At 44.9% G+C, this 21,149-nt stretch overlaps 1 protein-coding gene across 12 annotated transcripts in view; it reads right to left on the bottom strand.

Annotated features, from left to right (window-relative positions):
* Positions 1 to 21,149, bottom strand: part of MICAL3 (microtubule associated monooxygenase, calponin and LIM domain containing 3) — a 243,355-nt gene that overhangs the window by 150,536 nt on the left and 71,670 nt on the right. For all 12 annotated transcript variants that reach the window (XR_012155812.1, XM_073319697.2, XM_073319717.2 and 9 more), the window contains exons 2-4: positions 17,478 to 17,861; positions 4,544 to 4,751; positions 3,005 to 3,121 (exon numbers count right to left, since the gene is read on the bottom strand). Coding sequence is in view for 11 of the 12 variants with exons in the window: in XM_073319697.2 (XP_073175798.1) it covers positions 3,005 to 3,121; positions 4,544 to 4,751; positions 17,478 to 17,741 (589 nt within the window). In the remaining variant the exon portion in view is untranslated. The remainder of the gene's footprint in view (positions 1 to 3,004; positions 3,122 to 4,543; positions 4,752 to 17,477; positions 17,862 to 21,149) is intronic.

Here is a 21,149-nt window from a genome sequence, read left to right as displayed (position 1 = left end):
CCACCACAATCCCTGCTAAGTTATTCCAGTGATTAATAACTCTCACTCTTAAAAATTTAGATCTTATTTCCTGTCCGAATTTTTCTATTTTCAACTTTCAGCCATTGAATCACGTTATACTTTTCTCTGCTAGACTGATGGGTCCATCATCAAGTATTTGTTCCCCTCGTAGGTACTTACAAAGACTGATCGAGTCACCTTTTAACTTTCTCTTTCTTAAGATAAATAGATTCAGTTCCTTGAGTCTATCACTATCTGGCAAGTTTCCTAATCTTTTAATCATTCCCCTGGCTCGTCTCTGAACTCTCTCCAATTTATCAATCAACTGGATCTCTTTGGGGAACTCCAATGACTGCAACCAAGAGATCTGCCTCATGACTACCAAGGTCACCATGGCACAGGAAGCCAGGTCCGCTGCATCAAGTGACACCTGAAGGGACAATCTAGCTACCAGCTTCCCTTCATCTAGGAATAGCCTGGAATTGAGGCCTACAGTCCTGCAATACCTTATTGACAAACTTTGACAGCTTGTTGTAGTTGATGAAGTCATACTTTGCCATGACTGCCTGCTAGTTCACAATGTGGAATAGTAGGCTGGCTGAAGAAAAGTTCTTTCTGATGAAGAGATCCAGTCTCTTGGAATCCTTGTCCAAAGGAGTGGACCTGGGTTGATGTAGTCTGTTCCGCACCATGACTGCTTAGACAATCAGAGAGTCCAGCTTAGGGTGTGAAAAAAGTACTTCTCCCCGAAGGGAAACAAAATATTTCTTTTCAATCCTCTCAGAGGTCAGGGAACAGGTGGCTGGTGTGTATCAAATGTCCTTAGCAGGCTCTAAAATGGGCTTATTAATAGCGAGAGTCACCTTGGAAGGATGTGTACTGGAGAATATCCAGAAGTTTGTGTAGGATCCTGAAGCCTCTTCTAGTGGAATCTGGAGGGTTTCACAGATCCTCCTCAGAAGTTCCCGGTACTGCCTGTAGTCCTCTGGAGGGGAGAGAGAGGGTGATGCCATTGCTTCATCTGAAGAAGATGATGATGCTGTTGGAGGATCTAGCGGTACTGACAGGTCCAGTTGTTCTTGTTCCTCCATATGATCCTGAGGAGTTGAGGCTCCTCTCTTGGAGGTAATTTCTGCCAAAAGTGATGCCCCCAGCTCCTCAGTCTGAGGCTCAATAGCATGGATTCCAAGAGCTCCAGTATCGCCAGTGTGTAAGCTCATATACAGTTACAGAAGCAGGTGCCACGGGGGGGTACCATTGGTCCCTAGCTGTATAGTATAGGTCATGGGAATGTAGGGGCCTCTGGAAACCACCTGGACCAATGTCCTATGTCTGGACCATTGGGAGAACCGGTGGTATCACCTCCTGTTCATCTGCAGAGTAACAGTCATCCAACACGGTAGGTGGGTCTGTTGGTACCATCTGTCTTATGGCAGGATGGTCAAAGGTATACCTCAGCGAGTAGCGTCCCAACAGCGTTGAAACATCCATGGCTCAGCTAGCACATGGGACCAGTGAACAACATGGGAACAGTGCAGTGATGTCTCGGACTAGAACAGAGTCCTATTGTTTCGGCAACTCAGGATCTGTGTAAATTGCCAGGTCCTCAAGAATGCTGTAATGAGGTTTGTAGGAAGGAGAACTGGCCAGGTACTTCAGTATAGGTTGGTGTCCTGAGGTGGGGCTGGGCACAGATCTCGGTGTGGTGTGGTGGGCGAGTTCTCCTTCCTATCCTTACACACCTTTGTGGAGGTTTAGTGCCAGAAGCACCTGGCCCGGGCTCCCTGTGAGCTCTGGGTGAACCCACTCTGGGGCACGGAGTCTCACCTGGTATCAAGGGTGGGGAAAAAGGCAGCCCATTTTGGTGGTCTTATGCAGTAATTTTTCTCTTTCTATAGCGGTTTCTCATTTCTTCTTCATATCTTCATTTTATGGAGTCCTTGGGACTGCTGCAGGATTCTGAGCTGGAAAATGCTGTTGCTAGTGAAATACTGCTCAGAGCCTCTGACCAATGAGAGGGAGAGCAGAAGGGTCCCAGATCTGCCAGGGGCCTCATGGAGGGCTCCATTAGACATCTGCAGCCTAAATTCCAGAGACTGCCTAGTGCCAAGGGGAAAGGAGTAGCAGGTCTCTCACACTGATGAAATGTGTGATCCCCCAAGGCAACTCTCAAGAGGGTCACTCACTGGGAAGTCCTGAAGGCAGGCCAGGGTGGACTTGAAGCCCAGAACCCCGGTTACACTAAATGCCCTGGGAGAACAATGGAGGGCAGGGCAGGGCAGACCCCCCCCATCCCTACTGACTATGACTGAACTACTATCTATCTGTCAGGGCTCATTCTGCCAGAACTCAAGCTCAAGAAATCCCCCCCGAGATCGACAGAGCAACCTGAGGCTTCATTTCCACGGCTACCAAGTACTATGCCCTCATGCAAGCCATGACTGTGGGGGCTTCCTTTGGTTCAGCAATCCTGCATACTGGTGCAGAGCACCTTCTTACACCTGTCTCCTCAAGAATCACTGCTTGGGAGTCACCTACAGTAAATACCCATGGAGACCAGCATTCAAAGAAGAAGGAAGGTTACTTATACCTTATAGTAGCTAGAGAATCCTTCAAGCTGCATGGTTCCCCTCTGTATTTGCGTCCCACCCTCCTTCCCCACTGCTCAGATCCTCTTCAGATTTGAAGTAGAGCAGAAATTGGAGAGGTGATTGGTCTACACTTCCCCTTATGCCCTCGGTTCAGAGCACATGAGACGAAAGGTGCAGGTGCAAACCAACAGACACTGCTTCTGAAGAATTTCTGGACCAAGGCAAAGAGAGCACATCCAAACCCCCAGTGAATATCCACAGGGTCCAATCAGAAGCAACACATTTATGTACTAGAAAGTAAAACCGATTGGATTAAACTAGCCTACTTTTTCAGTCTGAAGAACAGCATTGTGTGCATGCACCTGTCCCATTTTTACTCCCCTACTCCCCCCCCCCATTTTGTCTTTACTTACTCTCATTCTCTTGGTCCTCAGGGGGATAGACAAGCCCCTGGAATTCCACATTGACATGGATCTCTATTCCCAAGATCAAGGCAACCTTCAAGAGGATGAGCTGGAGCTGACGGATACCTGCAGGACAGGAGATGAACATTTATAATAAAGATAGATTTTGTCTATCGGTGCACATCTTATGGAAGCACCAGTTACTATATCAGCCTCTTCAGATCATTTTTAGAAATAAAGCATTTTATAAGATGGTTTTAAAGAACACAGAAATCACTCTCCCAGACCAATGGGCAAGTTTGTCCAACACCTGCCTTCCTATCCCAAGGATTGTGGTCCAGAGTTCATGGCAGGGCATCAAGCTTAACACCTCCTGCTCTTTCGAGAGCTAGCACAACTTCTTAGAGTGAGGTAGACAGTTTGTAGGCCTGGAGGAATACTACAGGCAATAAAGACACTGCTACTCCGCAGGGAAAACTCTGCTGGCTAATTCAGGACTCCACTCAATTGTTGTGATTCAAGGGTGGGGGAGAAGACGGGGACAAAAGAGGATGGAATGTTCTGTGCGTGTCTGTCTATAAGATCAAAGTTCCAGAGATTTTTCTGTCAGTCCTATCTATCACTTCAAAACAAGAGCTAGACCTTTTTCCTACACTGGAGGCCAAGTCCTGTTTATTAGCTGTTGCTAGGTAGGATTTGCTTCCCTATCTTCCAGCTTTTGTTTGCTCACCACTTGGCAGAAAACATCCTTGGGTTAAAAGGAACTGGCTGGCGACATGCCCAATACATGATCAAAAACAAAGGAATGCATTACCCTGCGACAGTGAAGCATAGTCATTCAGCTTTAAAATGGCAGTAGATCCCCCATTTAAATCAAACTTATCTTCTCAGTAGCTTGATTCCTAACCCTCTACCCAATCAAATCCTATTCATAATCTGGCATCTTTCCTTGTCCTCAGTCACTTTCCTAAAAACATTAAGTAGTGAATCCATCTTCACCACTCCTTTCCACTCTTCCAAATGTATAGATTACAACCTATGTGAAATTGTCTTATATTGCCTGTACCAGGAGTGTCATAGCTTTATTTCTACATTTTTGGGTTTTGCAGGGCCATATGCAAAGTGTGATGTTCAGGAGTAGTAGGATATTTTCTGCAACTTGCCTAGCATTTCTAGGGCAAAGGATTGGTGTAACAGTTGCAGGGATCTCACTGAGGCACTTAAAGAGAATTATCAGTTGGAAGGGGGGGAGTTGGTTCCCCAATTCTAATTTTCAAAGTAGAAAGGAAGGGTTAATGGCAAGATCACAGGTGTATGCTGGGTTGCAATTACAGGTTCTGCAACAGCCCCACCTTTAGCCCACGTCTAGATCTGGCCCAAACAATGCTATAAAAACACAGGACTGAATTGCATCAGTCACATATTACAGGGACACAGCAGATCAGAGGAGCTGTAGATCAGATTTTATTGAGTCACTAAATGATATCTCCCACCTTTTCCCCGAGGAGAAGTGAGATCGGATGTGTGGATAACAGATGCTTTACTTACTGATGTGGTCGATGGCTCCTGCACAGAACTTGCCATAGAACTTTTTGGCGCCAAGGCCCCGCAAGTCGTGTATGGTGAATGGCCACAGGTGCAGCACATTGTTGCGAGAGAAGGCATCCCGCTTTTCTATGACCACTACCTTGGCTCCTAGTAAGGACAGGTCGATGGCTGTACGAAGGCCACAGGGTCCAGCCCCAATTATGAGACACTGCAAGACATTGGCACCAAACAATGTTACAGACCTGAATAAAAAAAAATATTTCTACCACATCTTCAAAGTAGCACAAGGCACTTCACTTAGTCCTATTGTCCTATAGCTGCATCACAAGCTGGGATTTCACCAGACACAAACCCTTTTGATGTCACCTGTGTGCTCTGTCACTAATCTGTTAATGCAGTTACTGCAGCCTGAATTAAAGTAAGAATGTTACACCAGTGGAAAAGGTGAGGAGCGAACAAACCAATTGTGAATTTTCAAGTCTCATTGAAGAAGTGTGCCAAGCTGTACTCTTCCATCTTTGTAAAATTTGGGTAGCGTCAAGAGTTCCAAAGGATCCTGGCCCAGTTTGTATTAATTTCTCTCCTTACAGCAGGTAATTTAGTCATTTTCTCTTTCTACTTTTACTTCCCAAAGCCTGAATTGGCCATTTAGGAGGCAACTACCAATGGCCTTGCCTACACGAGACTTTTTCCTTAAAATTTCCCGCTGCTGTGGAGCTGCACCAGTGGTAGCAATGGTGAGACTACTAGGGTAGGCAAGACACAGGAGCTAGGATATTTGAATCAATAGCTCACCGAGTTCCATTCTGAGCAGCACGGGACAACACTGCAGTAAAAATGCACAGATTTGTGGTTACTCTACCATTCCTACCATTGCCACCGACAAAGCAGCAACACTGGGAAGTTTTAGGAAACAAAATTTAGCATAGACACAGCTCTTTTCTAACTGACTAGACAATTTCTAGCAGGACACATTTCCCTTCAAGTCTACTTCTGCTGTGTGTTCTCTCTTCCTCCCATCTCATTCTTCACTCCACTTACAAGCACTATTAGTATTAAAGGAAAGTTAACTAGTAATCTGAACATAATTACAGAGCCAGCTATCTTTGAATAGTGAGAGCACCATAATGTCTTAGTAGGATTAAAAAACTCCAAGATGGCATGCTAGCATTACTTACCCAGAGTGCAATCCTACGGCCTCAGAGAAACCCTGTATACTAGCCCAAATGGCTCACAAAGTGATCTGTAGTAAACAGTCCACCTTTATCATATTATTTTTCTGCCTGAAAACATAGGAACTGACTTCTGTTGAGTACAAAAAACACCTGTTTTTCCCATTTGTTATCGATTTCTTTGTTGATCATACAATTCTCAAAAACTTTTCTTCCGTCTGTCAAGGTTCCGAAGAGGATAAGTATTACCTAGTAGCTGAACAGCTGCATCTTTATACAAAGTTAATGACCGCTCCGTTTTTTTCGCAACCACATCCCCAAAGAGGACTAAATATGATATAAGCATCCAGGCCACATTTACACAGCCAACTTTTATTTTTCTGATGACGCTCCCATTGTGAAGTAGTCATGATAGGATCCAAGAGAGTAAATGAATTATTTTATACCGGACAGCTCATAAATTCAGGTCCACAGAATGTTCCTGTATATTAATTAGCAATGATTTTGTCCTACTAAGGTATTTTTCTTAAATTCTACTTCTCATTCTTTCTTCAAATACAAGTTTAGGTCATACTTAAGCATTTAGATATTCTGAATGTAGCATGTAAGGCATCTAATAATATATTGATGGATGTCCATTCTTGTGCCTCCACAGGACAACTTACTAAAAAATATTACTACTAAGCTAAGAGTCATTCAGGGATCCCACAGATATTTAAGCAAATTGTTTTTAAACTGGTTTCAGAGTAACAGCCGTGTTAGTCTGTATTCGCAAAAAGAAAAGGAGTACTTGTGGCACCTTAGAGACTAACCAATTTATTTGAGCATGAGCTTTCGTGAGCTACAGCTCACTTCATCGGATGCATACCGTGAAAACAGCAGCAGACATTATATACACACAGAGATCATGAAACAATACCTCCTCCCACCCTACTGTCCTGCTGGTAATAGCTTATCTAAAGTGATCATCAAGTTGGGCCATTTCCAGCACAAATCCAGGCTCTCTCACCCCCTTTTTTCCAGGGGATGGACACACACACACACACACACACACACACACACACACACTCACTCACTCTCCTGCTGGCAATAGCTCATCCAAACTGACCACTCTCCAAGTTTAAATCCAAGTTTAAACCAGAACGTCTGGGGGGGGTGGGTAGGAAAAAACAAGGGGAAATAGGCTACCTTGCATAATGACTTAGCCACTCCCAGTCTCTATTTAAGCCTAAATTAATAGTATCTAATTTGCAAATGAATTCCAGTTCAGCAGTTTCTCGCTGGAGTCTGGATTTGAAGTTTTTTTGTTTTAAGATAGCGACCTTCATGTCTGTGATTGCGTGACCAGAGAGATTGAAGTGTTCTCCGACTGGTTTATGAATGTTATAATTCTTGACATCTGATTTGTGTCCATTTATTCTTTTACGTAGAGACTGTCCAGTTTGACCAGAGGGGCATTGCTGGCACATGATGGCATATATCACATTGGTGGATGTGCAGGTGAACAAGCCTCTGACAGTGTGGCTGATGTTATTAGGCCCTGTGATGGTGTCCCCTGAATAGATATGTGGGCACAGTTGGCAACGGGCTTTGTTGCAAGGATAAGTTCCTGCGTTAGTGGTTCTGTTGTGTGGTATGTGGTTGTTGGTGAGTATTTGCTTCAGGTTGCAGGGTTGTCTGTAGGCAAGGACTGGCCTGTCTCCCAAGATTTGTGAGAGTGTTGGGTCATCCTTTAGGATATGTTGTAGATCCTTAATAATGCGTTGGAGGGGTTTTAGTTGGGGGCTGAAGGTGATGGCTAATGGCGTTCTGTTATGTTCTTTGTTAGGCCCGTCCTGTAGTAGGTGACTTCTGGGAACTCTTCTGGCTCTATCAATCTGTTTCTTCACTTCCGCAGGTGGGTACTGTAGTTGTAAGAAAGCTTGACAGAGATCTTGTAGGTGTTTGTCTCTGTCTGAGGGGTTGGAGCAAATGCGGTTGTATCGCAAAGCTTGGCTGTAGACGATGGATCGTGTGGTGTGGTCAGGGTGAAAGCTGGAGGCATGTAGGTAGGAATAGCGGTCATGAGGTTTCCGGTATAGGGTGGTGTTTATGTGACCATTGTTTATTAGCACTGTAGTGTCCAGGAAGTGGATCTCTTGTGTGGACTGGACCAGGCTGAGGTTGATGGTGGGATGGAAGTTGTTGAAATCATGGTGGAATTCCTCAAGGGCTTCTTTTCCATGGGTCCAGATGATGATGATGTCATCAATATAGCGCAAGTAGAGTAGGGGCTTTAGGGGACGAGAGCTGAGGAAGCGTTGTTCTAAATCAGCCATAAAAATGTTGGCATACTGTGGGGCCATGCGGGTACCCATAGCAGTGCCGCTGATCTGAAGGTACACATTGTCCCCAAATGTAAAATAGTTATGGGTAAGGACAAAGTCACAAAGTTCAGCCACCAGGTTAGCCGTGACATTATTGGGGATAGTGTTCTTGACGGCTTGTAGTCCATCTTTGTGTGGAATGTTGGCGTAGAGGGCTTCTACATCCATAGTGGCCAGGATGGTGTTATCAGGAAGATCACCGATGGATTGAAGTTTCCTCAGGAAGTCAGTGGTGTCTCGAAGGTAGCTGGGAGTGCTGGTAGCGTAGGGCCTGAGGAGGGAGTCTACATAGCCAGACAATCCTGCTGTCAGGGTGCCAATGCCTGAGATGATGGGGCGCCCAGGATTTCCAGGTTTATGGATCTTGGGTAGTAGATAGAATGTCCCAGGTCGGGGTTCCAGGGGTGTGTCTGTGTGGATTTGATCTTGTGCTTTTTCAGGAAGTTTCTTAAGCAAATGCTGTAGTTGCTTTTGGTAACTCTCAGTGGGATCATAGGGTAATGGCTTGTAGAAAGTGGTGTTGGAGAGCTGCCGAGCAGCCTCTTATTCATATTCCGTCATTCATGATGACGACAGCACCTCCTTTGTCAGGCTTTTTGATTATGATGTCAGAGTTGTTTCTGAGGCTGTGGATGGCATTGTGTTCCGCACGGCTGAGGTTATGGGGCAAGTGATGCTGCTTTTCCACAATTTCAGCCCGTGCACGTCGGCAGAAGCACTCTATGTAGAAGTCCAGTCTGCTGTTTCGACCTTCAGGAGGAGTCCACCTAGAATCCTTCTTTCTGTAGTGTTGGTAGGGAGGCCTCTGTGGATTAGTATGTTGTTCAGAGGTATTTTGGAAATATTCCTTGAGTCAGAGACGTCGAAAATAGGATTCTAGGTCACCACAGAACTGTATCATGTTCGTGGGGGTGGAGGGGCAGAAGGAGAGGCCCCGAGATAGGACAGCTGCTTCTGCTGGGCTGAGATGGATGGGCTATTACCAGCAGGAGAGTGAGTTTGTGTGTGGGGGGGTGGAGGGTGAGAAAACCTGGATTTGTGCTGGAAATGGCCCAACTTGATGATCACTTTAGATAAGCTATTACCAGCAGGACAGTAGGGTGGGAGGAGGTATTGTTTCATGATCTCTGTGTGTATATAATGTCTGCTGCAGTTTCCACGGTATGCATCCGATGAAGTGAGCTGTAGCTCACGAAAGCTCATGCTCAAATAAATTGGTTAGTCTCTAAGGTGCCACATGTACTCCTTTTCTTTTTGTTTTTAAACTGATCATCTCTTCCTCACACTTCCAGCCCCTTTCCAGGTTGAGACCTCATGCAAAAACTGGCTCTCCTGTAAGAATGTTCAGAATTCAAAGCGCTATGTATTGGATTTATAAGGAGGTGCTAACAGTAATTTAACTGAAGCTCTACAACTGGAGACAGTGACAAGTTCTAACTTGAGGTGGGAATTATGATCAATAGCCGCAACAACTTTGTGCATTATACGCAACTTCCCCCTCAAAAATACCCTATAGCTGAGATTTTTCAGGAACAAGAGTAAAGACATTTGGAGCAGTGGTTCTCACAGTGAAATAACCCCATGACATTACATTTTTAATGCTTATGTCACAGTGTTTAAGTGCTCAAGTCTGAGCAAAACACCATGTGCAACTCTTCTGCTTTAATACTCTATAAGCATAATTTTCTGGTAAGCTGAATGTTGGCTATATGTTGCAATGACTGAACTCACACACCTGCAGAGCTTCAGTCCAACACAGCTCTTAAGATTGCAGAGCTAAAGCTGAGATTCAAAGGATTAGCACCCCCCTCTCCAGTTTCAGCACCAAGGCTTCCGATTACCTCAACCCCTCAATTTCACCCCAGTTTGGATGTTCTGAAACTTTCCTAAAAATTGGTCATGTGTGCGTGCACAATATGACAGAACTGAAGTTATTCGAGAAATGATAGATAAATGTCCTGACTTAACATATGTAAAATCTTAGCCCTTAAGGGAAACTTCAAAATAGTTTTTTTCCCCATTTAAATTTGTGTGTGTTTTTAACTAGTTGTCTGCAAATTGTGTTTAAAAGCAGGAATATAAAAAATTGTAAAAAGTGAACAAGTAACATAAGCTTTCTTTAAATCAAATAAACTCAACTCTCACTTGAGCACTATGTATAGTACAAATATGGTCATTTCTCAGACATCATGTATAAAAAAGCCTTAATGGGGGATTCAACCAGCATTTGAGACAAGTAATCAACAGCATTAGAGAAACTAGGTAAAAGTAAAAACTCATATGTGCATCGCATTTCTCTACATGAAAACAGCCCAACACGGGATATCTGTTTAAAGGCATGCAGCAAATCTTAGAGCTGTGCATATATCTTCAAGAACATACCACTATTAGCGTAAATATTTCGTACTGTAGCCTTTAGTTACCAACCCTATAAAAACAGAATTGAACAAACAAACAAGGGAGAAAAACTGAAGTAACCTTCTAATATCCAAGTGGGGAGTTAAAAGTTCAGTCATCTAGATTACAGATCATTGACTGCACATTAACAGAAATTACTTCCGTTTCAGTTTCTGCAATACAGGAATTAATCAAGACATTTGCTTCCTCAGGGAAGGTGAATATATAGCAATGAACAACATCTCACCCTTGGTGAGCGAAGCAAGACATACTCCCACTCTAATTTCTTGAGATTCTTAATTGTATCATACTCCTCTCTCTCACCTTCCTTTTTAAAAGAAACTGGGTGATATCTTATAAAAAAAGAACGCATGAGTATATTTAAATGTATAATTACTGAAAAGTGATTCTGTGCAGATAACCAGATAACTGCACTGTGAGAGCTTAATTGCTAGAGGAAAAACCTAGCACAGAATGTGATTTTCTCTTCCTTACAACTCTTTTAATGAATTCTGTTCAGATTTAGAGCAGAAACTCCTCATTGTAAGTAATTCATCTTAAAAGGCTGGTGTGTGCTGTAATGTAGACTTGTAAGCAAACAGAATGTAAATGTAGACCTGTAAAATTCTCTCGGTCCTTCACCATACTCAAAGTGATGACATAAAACATTTACCTACCTTTCTGTAACTGTTATTCTTTGAGACATGTTGCACATATCTGTTCCTCTGTAGGTGCATGCACGCCTCACGCACTTTTCTCCTCTCAGTGGTACCTGCCGAGCTGGCTGGAGTCCTCAGCTGCCACACGCTACTGTGTGCTGGTATAAAAGGACAAAGCCGACCTTCAACCCGCCCTCAGTTCCTTCATACCAGACGGACTCCGACAGAGAGGAGAAGGAGAGTGGGTTGTGGAATGGACATGTGCATCACATCTCGAAGTTACAGATAGGTAGGTAACCAGTTTCTTTGAGTGACTGCACATGTCCATTCCACTTTATGAGACTTAAAAGAAAACATGCACGAAGGTGGGTTCGGTGTCTACCAGAACAGAGATAGTACGACAACCTGTCAGAAACTGCCACTGTGTCTGGACTGATGGGAAACGGCATAATGAGAAGCAAAAGTGTGGAATGAAGTGGCAGCTTTACAAATGTCTGTGGTTGGCACTTGAGCCAAGATAGTTGCAGAAGTTGCCTGTGCTCTGGTAGAATGCACCAACATTCTAGCTGGTGGGATTGGATTAGCTAGTTGGTAGCATAAACGAATACATGAAGAGATCCAGGATGAGATTCTTTAAGTAGAAACTGGCTGGCCCTTACATCTGGGTCCAACAGGAGAGACAGTGCTGATGAGGTCACGCCGGTGCTATAAAAAAGATTAAGTGAGCATGTGCTTGTGTCACTTTGAAAATGACTCTGAGACGGCAAAGGGAATTGGAGGGAAAGAATACAGGAGAGATTTCTTCCAGGATAGGAGAAAGGCGTCTGTCAGCAAGCTTGGGCTGAGTCCTCAGGGACAAAACTAATAATATTTTTTGTTGGTTCTTGTTGAAAACCGGTCCACTTGGGGAGTCCCCCACTATTGTAAGATGGGCCTAGCCACATCTGGACACAATGACCATTTGTGGTAAATCAGAGAAGGATCTGCTCAGCTGATCCGCGAATGTGTTTAGTTTCTCTGGAAAATATGAAGCTCTGAGATTAATTGAGTTGGCTATACATAAGTCCCAGGAGGCAGGTCGCCTCTGGAACAGTTGGTTCAACCATGCCCCTTCTTATTTGTTTATCACCAAACTGTCAGAATTAACTACTTTTTGCCCCACTATGTGGGGGAGGAAGGCCAAGCAGACTAGACATACCACTCAACTTCCTGACATTTATAGAGTCTCTAAATCTTAAGACAGTCAAAGACCTTAAGTCTCCAGGGATCATCCATGAGTTCCCCAGCTCAGAAGAGTCACATCTATGACTACAGTGAGGTTTAGTAGTGAGGAAGAGAAAGGAAACCCTCATGCACTCTTTCAGAGGGTTTATCCACCAGTTGAGAGATGACAAAATTTATGTTGTCACTCAAAGCAGTTTGTCTAAATGGTGACAAAATCAGAGCATAAACTGATGTTAGCCATGCTTGCAGCTTTCTGAGGTGTAATCTGGCATGATGAACTACATACTGCCATGTGACCAAGAAGATTGAGGCAGCTGCATACCACTGAGAACAGGAATGCTCTCATTTGCAGCACTAATTACTGAAAGTTTCAAACCTGGCTTGTGGTAGAAAGGCCTTGGCCTTCATGGAGTCTAAGAACGTCCTGATGATTTCTATTGTCTGTCCTGGTTTTAGGATTGATTTGTCTCTATTTACGAGAAGCCCCAGTGCATTGAACATGGACAGGACAGTTGATATTCTGGATAGGACTTGAGCTTTGGACTGACCTCTGATCAACCAGTCATCCAGGTTAGGGAATACATGGACATCTAATTTTCTTAGGTGAGCTGCTACAACCGCCATGCACTTCATGAACACTCGAGGAGAAGCTGACAGACCAAACAGAAACACTATGAACTGATAATACAGTAGCAGCCATTCACCATGAATTTGAGATACTTCTGATGGTTGTGATGTATTGTGACATGGAAGTGTCCTTTAATACAGGACAGCGTCCCAATCCCCCTGCTCCAGGGAAGGAATAACTGAAGCTAGGAATTTTATTTTCTTCAGGAATTTGTTTAACTCCCTTAGGTCTAAAATAGGTCTAAGACCCCTTTGTCTTGGGGATCCGGAAATAGCGGGAATAGAAGCTTTTGCCCCGAGGTACAATGGAACTTCCTCTATGGCCCCTGCCTGAAGAAGTGATTAGACTCTGAGATTTGAAGGGCAATCTCAATCTCATTCTCATTCCTGAAGAAGGATGGGGAAGAGAGGGTGCAGGGAGAGGGGGTAGAACTGAACTGGATGGCATACTCCTATTCCACCATGCTTAAGACCCATCACCAGCCTGAAGTTATGTGGGTCGAAATACCAAGGAAGTGCGATAAGCAATTGGTAAGACTACGATTTAGTCATGGGCAGTTTTAGTAAAAATCTTGAACAGATCACGGGAAATAAACAAAAATTCACAGCACATGACCTGTCCATTACCTTTACTATAAATACCCCTGACTAAATCTTAGGTGGGCAGGCCCCAGGGCCAGTCCCACCGGCTGCTACTTGGGCTGTCCCCGGGGCTAGTGGCACCAGCTGCTGCTCAGGTGGTCCCTGAGGCCAGCGGCCACTGAACAGTGGCTGGTGTGACTGTCCCTGGGGCCATTACTCCAGCCATCCCCAGACCACTGCTCAGGTGGTTCCTGGGGCCAGCCTCAATGGCTACTGCTCGAGCAGGCCCCGGGGCCAGCAGCCAGAGAGGCCACTGTCCTCGGGTCACTGCTCCAGCCAGTCCCGGACCACTGCTCAGGCAGTCCCTAGGGCCAGCAGCCGGGGCCACCCCAGCAGCGTCCGGTGCGGCTGGCCCCGGGGCCGTTCCAGCAGCGGGTGGTTTGCTGTCCAAGGCCAGCTGCATGGGTAGCCCTGGGGGCAACCACACTGGCCACTGCAGAAGTCATGGAGGGTGTAGAAAATCATGGAATCCATGACTTCCGTGACAGACACATAGCCTTAACGATTGGTAAACGAACATTGGAGAACAGATGGAGCTGTGGTAACTAGTACACTCTCCTTGACAAACCCATCAAAATGCCTGCTTGGATGAAGTGGCTGGACAGGATGATCCCACCGATGCTTTCTCCTTAGTGGATCTTGGGACTGAGGAAAGCAAACCCCGGGTGTCTGTATGGCTGCTGCGGATGAAATGGCTTTTCTTTTTGCTGCGGGGGTATGCATCCCAAGGGATTTGAATGCTGCCACGGAATTCTTAAGGCTCTGAAGCTTGTCATCTGTTTTCTCTGAAAAGAGGGAGGAATCTTATCTTTTTTTAAGGTCCTGGATAGTCTGTTGGACCTCTAGAGGTAGCCCAGACAACTGCAACCATGAACACCTTCTCATAGCAATAGCTGATGCCATGGTTTGAGCAGCCGAGTCTGCGCTATCCAAACTATCCTGAAGAGCAGTCCTAGCAACCAGTTTACCCTCTTGAGCCATTACTGCAAATTCTTGTCTACAGCTAGGGCCCTACCAAATTCACAGCCATGAAAAATGCATCACAGATTGTGAAATCTGTTCTTTTGTGTGCTTTTACCCGATACTATACTATATAGATTTCACAGGAGAGACCAGCGTTTCTCAAATTGGGGGTCCTGTCCCAAAAGGGAGTTGCAGGGGGGTCACCAGGTTATTTTAGGGGCGGGGTCACGATATTGCCACCCTTACTTCTGTGCTGGCTTTAGAGCTGGGCGGCCAGAAAGCGGCAGCTGCTGACTGAGGGCCTAGCTCTACGGGCAGCAGCATGGAAATAAGGGTGGCAATACCAGACCACGCCATCCTCACATCTGCGCTGCTGCTGGCTTTGCCTTCAGAGCTGGGCTCTTGGCCTGCAGCTGCCGCTCTCCAGCCGCCCAGCTCTGAAGGCAGCATCGACGCCAGCAGCAGAGTAAAAGTAAGGGTAGCAGTACCATAACCACCACCCCCAAACAATAACCTTGTGACACCCCCCCCCAACTCCTTTTTGGGTCAGGACCCCTACAGTTACAACACTGTGAAATTTCAGATTTAAATAGCTGAAATCATGAAAAATTATTTAACAAAAAAAAAAAAAAAAGTATGACCACGAAATTGACCAAAATGGACTGCAAATTTGGTAGGGCCCTATCTATAGCCCTCTGGTAGCTTGTCTTTAAATTTCATAATGTTCTTCCAGAGGGTGAAGTCAGATCAACTCAGGAGAGCATGTTGGTTTGCAATCCTGAATTGCAGGGTTCCTGAAGAATAAAGCTTGCAACTGAACAGATCCAGCTTCTTTGAATCTTTGCCTTTAGGTGTGGATGGACGCTTTTTGGCCCCGCCTTTCCCACACATTGGCAGCTACCAACACAAGAGAACCTGTGAGGGGAGATGAGGATAAAAAAAAAATGTTCATACCCTTTAGAGGGGACAAAGTATCTTCTCTCAGCTTGTTTTGCTGTGGGGGCAAAGAAGAAGAGTGTCTGCCTAATTGGTAGAGCTACCCTGGCTGAGGTGACGGATACCAGGTTGACTACTAACTTTTAAGAGCTTTCGTGCATCTCGTCTGCCTGAATGGGAAGTACAGAGGCAACTCTTTTAAAAAGACCTTGATGAACTCTGTGGTCGTCTGGCAGTGGCTCAACAGCCTCATCTGGTGATGAGGATGAGGAAGCAACAGGCATCTGAGGTGGCAGTTGGTCTGTGTTGTGCAGCAGAGAGGGGGCTTGAGTGGCTTCTGGCTGCTCGGTACTAATCTCAGTACTGGGAAAATGATGCTCTTTGTGCTGATGCCTTTGGTGCACTCTCCATGACAGCAAGCGAGATGATTGAAACGAGGTCGAGGAGGGGGGAAACACACCAGAATGGCCACGGAATTAGGCCTGGGACCCATCCTTGTCTGGGCCATTGACCTTTAGGAGGATCCCAGTGCTGGGGCTGCTGCATGGCGCAGGGTCCCAACTACTCTGATGGGGGTATGTTCCCCCATCCTGGGCGGGATACAGAGGACCTCACCTCTAAGTCCCAGGAAGAAGAGTCAGAGGTTTCTGATAGCGGAGGTGCAAATCCAGCTGTTACTGGTGAGAGGTAGCCTGAGCCTGGGCATGGCGGTATCACGAAAATCATGGGAAGCTTTCCTCTAGACAACATGGACTTCTGTGGAGGCTTGGGTAGCAGCACCGCAGGATCTCGATGAGGTGAGGTATGAACCATGGGCATCGGTACCAGCTGAGGACCTTCCCTGCTGGCCATACCGGTACTGTGAGGCTAAGCATGTCTCTTGCGGCTGCATATGCCTCTGGGGTTGTTGGGATCAGCATCATCTGTTGGCTCTGAAAATGCCTTTCAGGGGGACAGCCTCAACAGACTTGGTACAGGCTCCCAAGATGGTGATCCCCTCTAAGGAGGTGACAAGCCTGCCTGGGATGGGGGTTGTCTCTACTCTGAATGCTTCTTCAGGTTTGTGCCTCTGTCTGGCTGCAGTACCAACACAGCTGAATGAGGAACGGAACCTGAGGAAGGCCTGAGCCTTTTCTTTGGTCCTGGGGTACAGTCCCAAGAAGCTGCAGGCATCTCCGGTGAGCACTCCATACCAAAGCTGATGTTCTTGAGGCTCTCTCCCCGCGTGGCCACTCTGATGGGCGGGGTCAAAGTGCCACTTCTATAAGCAAGCACTCAAGCCTCACCACCCTATTTTTTTTTTAATGGCGCTTGAATCACGTGCAAATGTAATGTTTGTCATGAACAGGGAATTCCCCCCAAACATTTCAAAGAGGCTGGGTGTGGGTCGCTGAGCAGCATGGGTTTCATAAAGGTCCAGCAAGACTTAAACCCTGGGGAATGCAGCACTGTTCTGGTACTGGAAGATAAAAAGTGGTCAAAATAGACCAAAAATGGAAACCTAGCACTACAAGTTGTCTAACACTAACTATAAATAATAAACTGGTAAACAGGATCTATATACAGAAAAGGAGTGAGGGAAGCACTTGAATTAACAGGCCTGAATTGTTCTGACAACTGTCACTATCAGTAAAGAGGAACTGAGGCGGCTTGGAGTGGCTCTGCCCCCTTATACCAGTGACAGAGGGCGCTCCAGCCACCCCAACGGGTACCGCTGAGGGAAAAAAAGTTTCCAACATCTTTGCACAGGGCACACGCACACATACAGTGGAATGGAAATGTGCAATTGCACAAAGAAGAAATTCCTTTTCCTCATAAACCTTTCCCCATAGATTTCCCCCGACCCAGGTACTGCCCTTGCATATTCTGCAGACAAGTAATAGTATCGAGTTAGGCAGATCATTACTGGCTCAGGTGTGTAAGCTCCTTGGAGACCCATTTTCCTTACCTTCGTGTTGGCGCATGCTTTCCCCTTCTTATAGTCTTTGTGGCTGCCCCTCTTGTCTAACTTGGCCCAGAGGGCTTTGGCTTTCCAGTAGTTGAGCTTGGACTTGAGTTTATGATAGAAAGAACGATAGTCCTTGGGCTTTAGCTCTAGGTAGTCACAAAGCTCTTGGAAAGCTTTCAGAGTCCCCTTACAGGTTGTGGCCTGGACAAATCTGTCGAAGAGAATGTGGGCTTGGTTCACCTTCTCGTTCCTGCTTTCCTCCATGCTTCCCACTCAACAGCTGCCCTAGTTGGTGTGGGGTCAGCTGTGCTCTTCCAGTCTGGTGGCCTTCCTGATGTTGCTCTGCCCAGCCACTTTCACCTCTAGCCCACAAGCATTATTAACCTAGAAAGTAACAGAGAGAAATGTCAATGAACTTGCATTTTTACTCATGTTTCTAGAGTTACAACTTTGACCACCTAAAGTAGTTCAATCTTTCCATAAATAGTAAGGCAACAGAGGTTCTCAGCCAAGCTGATGGAGAAAAAACATTCTAAAAAAAAATTAGAACGGTTTTTCAAACATTTAAACATCTGATCTTTTTTTTAAAGACCATCAAATCATGAATGCTTTGTCTGATTCCCTCCCACACTCAAGGTTTTCCAAACATTTGTTTCTTTTGTGCTCCATATGCAGAAGTTTGAAGTGAATTGGATAAAATTTTGGTGAAGTTGGGGAGGAGAGGAGGAAGTGTTAAAACAAAAACAACAAAAACAAAAACCATCAGGCTTTTAATTGTAATGAAAAGCTAGACATAACCATAGCTGTGGAGAGACCAGTACCTCCATAACACAGCTGTGCTTACATCTAGCTCCTCTTACAAGCACCAGCACCACCAACATAAGGAAAAAGTTGCAAGAGTTGGGATTTCGCTAGCAAAATCAATGCTGGTTCTTTCATTCAACAAGCAACATGCATCTCTACATACAGCACCTGAAGAAGAGGAAAAAGCATGTTGAAGATGGTGCTACTGGCTGAAGAAGCCTCAAACACAGCAATGTTAAAGAGCGACCTAAGGAAAGTGATTGTGCCTACTGCACTCCAAGGAAGTTTAACCTGCAAATGGCAACCAAATGCCTGAGGAAGAAAAGACAACAATAAAAATAGAAATATCTAACATTTCATCAGTAGATCTCACAGTGTTTTCCAAAGGAGATCAGAATCATTAGAATGAAAAAGATGCCTCCACTGTACTTGCTCCATCATACCAGGGCATTCACTTTGCCCTGTCTAGCCTCTCTGTGGGTATTCTTCTGGCCTTAATTGCTTTTCAGAAACTCGATATGATGGAGCGATTTGGATGCTGTATTATCATCACTGTTAACTTTTCCCTTTAGTGGGTATAGCATTTTATATGAACCCATTAAAGGCAGCTTTTTTTTTTTCTTTCAGCAAAGAACACAAAGTACTTTGTCTTTTATTTCTATAAAAAAAATTCTCTTGCACACTGAGAAAAGAGTGCCGTTTGCCATCTGAGCATAGAATGGGTAAAGCCGCAGAGGAAACAAAGCACTGGTACAGAATGTGAAAATGCAGCTCCTAGAATACTACTGAAAATAGAGGTTTGTTTTGGTTTTTTGGAGAGAGGGGAGAGGGTGGAAAGAGGCTAGGGCAGAAAAGGAATCTAAGGATTCAGATAAAAATCTTTCAGATTCTCACCAGAAAGGAAGCCAAGTCAAATCTCTGCAGCTCATATCTCTGCCCCAATCAGTCATAGCTCTGCAGCAGTTTGTTTGGGCACGTTGGATCATATCCCAACATGACAGTGAATACTCAGCACTGGGAATGGCGGAGTAGGCTGATACCCCATTACACAACACAGAATTACTTTTTGGTTGAGAGATACAAGTTTTCACCTACAGAATCCAGAGCATGGTGGCGGGTTTACATGATTCGGACTTCATTAGTGCAACTGTTTTACTGCATTGAAGTGGTTTCTCTGATTGGCTGCCAGTAGTTATGGCCATATCAGTAACATCCACTAAGTGGTATGGAAATGACGATCTTCCTTATTTTTAATCTTAATTCCCATTTCACAAGAGTGAAAAGACTCTCCAGGCTGTGGCTCTCAAGGCATACTTTTCCAGGGGTTGAAGACACTGTGCTTTAAGCATATTGGATTGCTTACTTCGTTTACATCTATGTAACACTAACTGTAAGCCCTCCCCACAATTAGCTAAAAGCTGCAACGTACAACTTCTGTTTTGTGTTGTGTCTACTTGTCACTGACCATTACTCAAAGATCCTAACACTCAGTGTGATCCTTGCATTAAATGTTTTCCTGGTTTCCTTTCACTTACAAAATGTTTCCCAATAATGAATAATCTAGATTAAGAGACATAAACCCCCTGCAGGTAATGGCAATTTCGCAGAGAAGTCCATTAGTCTACAGAGTGTTATTAAAGCACCCAGATCCAAGCCACCACAGGATTCATTCCTTAATGCTGCCTCTATTTTTATTTCGCCAAACAAATGCAGCAGGATGATCCTGCAGTGGAGTCTCCCTGTGGGTTAAACCCAGAACTGCTACCGTTCCAGGAACCTATTTCTTTGTGTTTAAACTCTGCCAAGCCATGACCTTCTTTTGTAAGTTTGTCTCATTGTACACAGGTTAACCAAAGTAGTGTATTAACTATTTGGGGGAGGGAGGGGAATATAGGACTCTTCACACTCCACTTTATAAGGGGCTATATGTAAGCCACTTATTCTTAAAGAACGGTTTCAGAGTAGCATCCGATGAAGTGAGCTGTAGCTCACGAAAACTTATGCTCAAATAAATTGGTTAGTCTCTAAGGTGCCTCAAGTACTCCTTTTCTTTATTCTTAATGAAGAAATTCAGCTGTTTTCTGCATGTAGCTTCACTGGATTTCCATTTACCTCCCACTGCCACAATTTCTACATTCTTAATGCAAAGAACTGAAGCCCCTGAAATCTGAGGGCAACAAGCCAGAGATCACAGGGACTACAGGAGCCAAAGCAAGGACAGGCAGAAGTATTCGCCAGGTTTCCAGGCTATAAGTATGTGTCTCTGGCTTTTCTGCAAGTCGGCAGTATCCTGCATGTTTTGTCTCCAGGCAGCTGATTGCTGACTCAGAAGCTCTGCACATTCCTTGGCTACTACACTAAAGCGTTGGGAAAGAAAGACAAAGCCCATGAAGTGCATGCAGGAACAGGGCTCATGTTTCTATTTACAACAATAGCAAGAGGTTGTCACTGACTAATGGTTGCAAGTACGCTCAGGATCTCCTGCTCATGCCAGGACAAAAGAAACCAACAAAAATAAAACATACTATGAACGATTCCAGGTGGTGTTTCCTCCCTACAGTCACCACAGAATGTTAATTTCAAAGTTGCATAAACATTTGAACAGATGTGCAAATGGTAAGAGAATGGGTTACCTGCAAAACTCATTCCCCTCCTGGCTCTTAAGTCCAATTTAGCAAGTTGGAAGAGGTCTTGGAGGTGATGTGGGCTTTGGAGTTTGATCATGCAAGTGACTGGGAAAGCGTTAGATAGAACAAACATTTTTTTCTTCCAAGCAATATTCATCCGTTCTGAGGTTCTTGTGATTTCATAACCAGCAAAAAAAGTTAAGAGGCAAGAGAGGAATGCTCCGAATCTTTGATCTTTACA

This window comes from Lepidochelys kempii, chromosome 1 (assembly GCF_965140285.1).
Source record: "Lepidochelys kempii isolate rLepKem1 chromosome 1, rLepKem1.hap1, whole genome shotgun sequence".
Taxonomy (NCBI): Eukaryota; Metazoa; Chordata; order Testudines; family Cheloniidae; genus Lepidochelys; species Lepidochelys kempii.
This window is presented reverse-complemented; position numbering and strand designations above follow the sequence as displayed.